Genomic DNA, 4,366 nt, shown 5'->3' with positions numbered 1-4,366 from the left:
CCGGCAGCTCCCACCTCACCGCGCTCACCTGCGAGCTCCGGCACCGCACGGAGGAACTGTGAGGCTCTTTCTTTAACATGGCAAACGCGTTAGGTCACCGCACGGCTCTGAGCGCTGAGGGGAAACCCCAGAGCTCTGGGTCTGGTTTGCGCCTTGGTTTTTCTTTCAGGTTACAAAATTCTTCTTGTGCTTGTAGCTTCAAACCGAGCAGCTCAACGCGGCCGGCACCGTAAATGTGTGTGTTGTTTTCCTTCTAGGAGTCCGTTCACTCGCTGTTGCTGTGGAGGATGGTGGTGTAGCATTTTCCTGCAGGATGAAGGCAACAGGCAGAGCCTGGTGGCTGGGGACCCTCCTCGGTGCCTGCCTGGCCGCCCTCCCCACCAGCATCGCCTGTCCCAGGCTCTGCGCCTGCTACGTCCCCACCGAGGTGCACTGCACGTTCCGGTACTTCACAGCCATCCCACCCCACATCCCTCCCAGCGTGGAGCGCATCAATCTGGGGTATGTTTAACAGCGAGGTTTTAAATACTCTGACCAGTTACCTTTCAGCGCTTTGCAAAGCAATAACTAAGAATTTCTAGATTCAGGGCTAAAAATTAAAATAACTCTTAAGACTTTAGTGTTCTGCAGTGTGCAGAGGTGGGTGCAGTCACAGCTGGCGAAGCCCAAGACCTCCAACACTAAGTGGTAATTTTGGGCGTCACGGGGCATGTGAGATTCTTCAAAGTTTTGAACTTAAATGAATTATTTTATATTACCTGAACATTTTGCATCTGTAACATGAAATAGAGACAATCCTTTCTGGGGAAAGATAGCTCAGAGCTCAGACTGGGGGCTGGACCATTAGTATGTGCATTAAAATCTTCAGAGACTCTGATGTGACTTTAGAACAGCACACAATACCGACCTCTGTGCTTTTACCTGTTGGATTTATGGGAAATAACACTCATCTGAATATTTCATCCTCCAAAATGGTTCTGTTCTGTGGGTGGTTAAAAGGAACTATACCTAGGCTCAGCTGGCCTGTTAATGCAGTTTCCAGCCAGTATCCTCTGTCCTACAATCAAATGTCAACCCAAGTGGCAATATTTAACTGATCCTTATATCACTTTTGCTACACATAACCTTCGAGTCACCCAGACATGTATGCAGAAAATGTAAAAGGAAGGTTTCATTGAAGTCTTCCCCCTCATCTCATCTGCCTTCTGCTTCTGAGCAACTTATCCAGACCCCAGATCCTGACTCCTGTCTGCCCTTTCCTCCCACTGATTTTGTCAATGATGTGGTCCAGAACTGCTGTACATGGAGTGTTACAAGTACTTCTAGAGGAGCATGGGTTACCTGAGGTGTGGCCCATATGTTTGAGATACATTAATTACCTCTACAGAACATCTGTCTGTCTGACTGGGGAATCAGTCCAACTCACTGGGCACGGGAGGTGTGGCTGCAGCACGAGGAGGTCCCTGCATTAGCTGATCAGGTCATGCAAGTGTGACAGCAGTCCCCAGGTCAAGGGCATCATGGAGCCTGTACTCAGTGTTTGGGGGGCTTACACAACACCTACTAGGATAGCTTAGCATCACCACTGTCACTACTCAACGCTAGATTTAGATATGCCCAATGGTCAAACCTCCTATAGCAGTGTGGTTCTCACGCAAAGGGCTCTCTGATTCATTTTTGGTTTCCCATGTAAATCCAGCCTGGACTATCCATACTGTGTGTGTGCTCACAGGAATCGGGGGGGCTGAGGCTGTGTCTGCATTAACCAGCAGTGCACACCACTGAACACCTATGGAGTGGAGATAAAACCCCAGATGTACAACTGAGGAGGGTGGACAGCACAGTCCTGCCAAGGACCCGGGAGGGACAGCAAGACACTGCAGAACCCACCTGCACCACTAGCTGAGGCACAGCCCTCATCATCCCGGCCCCAGGAGGAAGGTCACACCCCAGTACCCTTGGGTTTACCTTGTTCCCAGCAGACAGGGAAGGAGGCTCTCCCATGCTCGTGGTCCTCTGTGACACTGTAGTGCTGGGAGAGCCCCCCATCCAAAGAGGCATCAATGTCTTGCCAACCTCTGCTGTTACAGGAGCTCCTTGCTCTTCTGCATTGAAGCTCCAAACTGGCATTCTTGCCTGCATGTTTTTGCAGCTCTTTTGTTCTTTTCTCTGTCCTCTCAATACAGCCTTCAGAAGCTGCTCTGCAAAAGTTACCAAAGTTTGTGCTAATACGAAGGAATGACTTAAAATTGCATCTTAGCCCCTCGAAGCGCTGGCTACCTTTATGTGCTTCCAGAGAGCCATTTTTTTGCTTTGGTCTTGTTTGTTTACTTTCAAACTGGTGAAGGTGAGCTGTCAGACTAAACCCAGCTCTGAACTGCTTGTTACAGCTATAACAGCCTGCTTAAACTGAGGGAAACAGATTTTTCTGGCCTGGAGAAGCTGGAGTTGCTGATGCTGCACAGCAATGAGATAAATACAATCCCTGACAAAGTGTTCAGTGATTTATATTCATTACAGGTAAGAACTAAATGACCTGATCTTAATTTTTTGTTATGACTTTTAAACAAGCTGCAGTAATACTGATAAATGGAAGCAAACCAGCAGTCTGCAGCATTTTGGTTTCCTGTCTCTTACTTTATCTGCGTGGAAGTCAAGGGCTTTCAAGATCCAGCATCCTAAGGGCACATACCTTTCCTTCCCAGGTGGGCATTCAGGTGCGGTTTAAAGAGCATGACAAATGTCTCAGCAATATCTTACAGGCAACTGCAGTTGAAACTCTCACACGAGAGGGAAAGATTGCAGATCTCCAAGTACTGCATCTGTGCTAGGAAACTTCAGTTAATTTCTTAGTCAGTTTTTATTTTTGAGGATTGTTTTCCATCCAGATTTCCCTTTCCCTTCAGTCTAGTCCTGTCCCTTTCTATCCTTCATTAAAAAAAGGTTCCCGCTGAACAGAAATTGAATATGTTACATGCAAACATTTTAATGCTTTAGAAAAAGTACAGTTCCTTGGTTTTATAATTTAATATATATTTGTGGACTTCTATAACGTATTGATGCCTCTTTTGTTCTTTAACTGAAATATTACCTATTTATAAAACATTACCTACATTTATGTATATTGTAAGGTGTCCTACAGGGATTCTGGAGCTATCTCAGTATCTTACTGTGCCATGTAGATATTCAGATATAAAGCAGTACTTACATGATTTAACAACTTTACATAATTTAACAGCTATTCCCAACTAATTTGATGTGCAGGTAACACTTATTCTCCAGTTAAATTTCCATCTAGAGCTGTCATCAGCTGCTGTAGAGAAGTAAAAATGTTGGAGCTGTGATGAACTAAGAACATGAGAGACATGAACTGTTCCAACAGAAAACCTGGTATTGGCTCAGCTGCTGGTTTTAGAGGATTAGGGGGCTGGGGTGGAGGGAGAGGCAGGAACCAGACGAGCTTTGGAGCAAATGGAGCTCCAGGTTTCCTTAACCCTCAGAAAGGGTCGTGCTGTGCCTGAAAGCTTGCTTGTGAACTCCTTCCAACTGACTTAATGAAATAAGCTTTGTGGGGTCCTATAAGCTTTTACTTACCAACAAGCGAGATGGCAGCACAATTACAGACAATTTTAATGGCATTATATTTGGCAAATGAAATAAACTTGCATGTTATTGTGATTTTATTCTGTTTTCCTCACTAATTTTCGGAATACAGAATTCTTGACTGTAACAGTATAATTCTAACAGGAAAAGTAACAACAAAAAGGCTGTCTTGGGTACCATATTTAATACTTCAGCAGTGAGCCAGATTTGTTCATCTCTTAGTTATGAATTTGACTTTTAACCTGTCAGCAACCAAACGGCACCTGGGAGTTGAGTATTGGCAGGTACACACCTCACGTGACAAACCCTGAACTAGGACCACGCTTTGCAGTTCTGCTGGTTGAACGTCAAACAACATAGACTGTGGCATGCATTTTACAGCTGGAACACAAATCACTGCCACAGCTTGGGGTCACATTCTGCTCACCCTTTTCATAACTGTGGTTTAATTGGGATTTTTCTGAACGAGAACTACCGTGGCTTTATTTTATTTTTTTAATCGCTGCATTTTGTAAATGTGACTGCAGAAGTGTCACTTTGATGGCCTGTTGGAATAAGAAAGCATCCTTGTAGTCCTGAGCTAACACTGCATTCAAAAAGAATTCCTCCTACTAAGTTCTTTTCCAATCACTGGCATTACTGGTCTGTTGAAGTACTTTTATTTTGCAGAGTAACCACCAATCAATATTTGTTAGGAGTCTTGTAACCATATAACATGGGTTAACATTACACACTTCCTACTTTTTCATCAACAGGTCTTGAA

The 4,366-nt window shown here is 44.6% G+C and overlaps 1 protein-coding gene across 1 annotated transcript in view; it reads left to right on the top strand.

Moving 5' to 3' along the window:
* Nucleotides 1-257: 257 nt before the first annotated feature.
* The window catches only part of IGSF10 (immunoglobulin superfamily member 10), a gene marked incomplete at its 5' end in the record, with an annotated part of 13,211 nt that continues 9,102 nt past the window's right edge, over nt 258-4,366 (top strand). Inside the window, 3 exons of the mRNA XM_029083570.1 lie at nt 258-501; nt 2,391-2,520; nt 4,359-4,366. The exon at nt 4,359-4,366 is cut by the window's right edge and continues 377 nt beyond it. Of these exons, the coding sequence (XP_028939403.1) occupies nt 258-501; nt 2,391-2,520; nt 4,359-4,366 (382 nt within the window). The remainder of the gene's footprint in view (nt 502-2,390; nt 2,521-4,358) is intronic.

Source organism: Antrostomus carolinensis, unplaced genomic scaffold, assembly GCF_000700745.2.
Source record: "Antrostomus carolinensis isolate BGI_N321 unplaced genomic scaffold, ASM70074v2 scaffold25032, whole genome shotgun sequence".
Classification (NCBI taxonomy): domain Eukaryota; kingdom Metazoa; phylum Chordata; class Aves; order Caprimulgiformes; family Caprimulgidae; genus Antrostomus; species Antrostomus carolinensis.
This window is presented reverse-complemented; position numbering and strand designations above follow the sequence as displayed.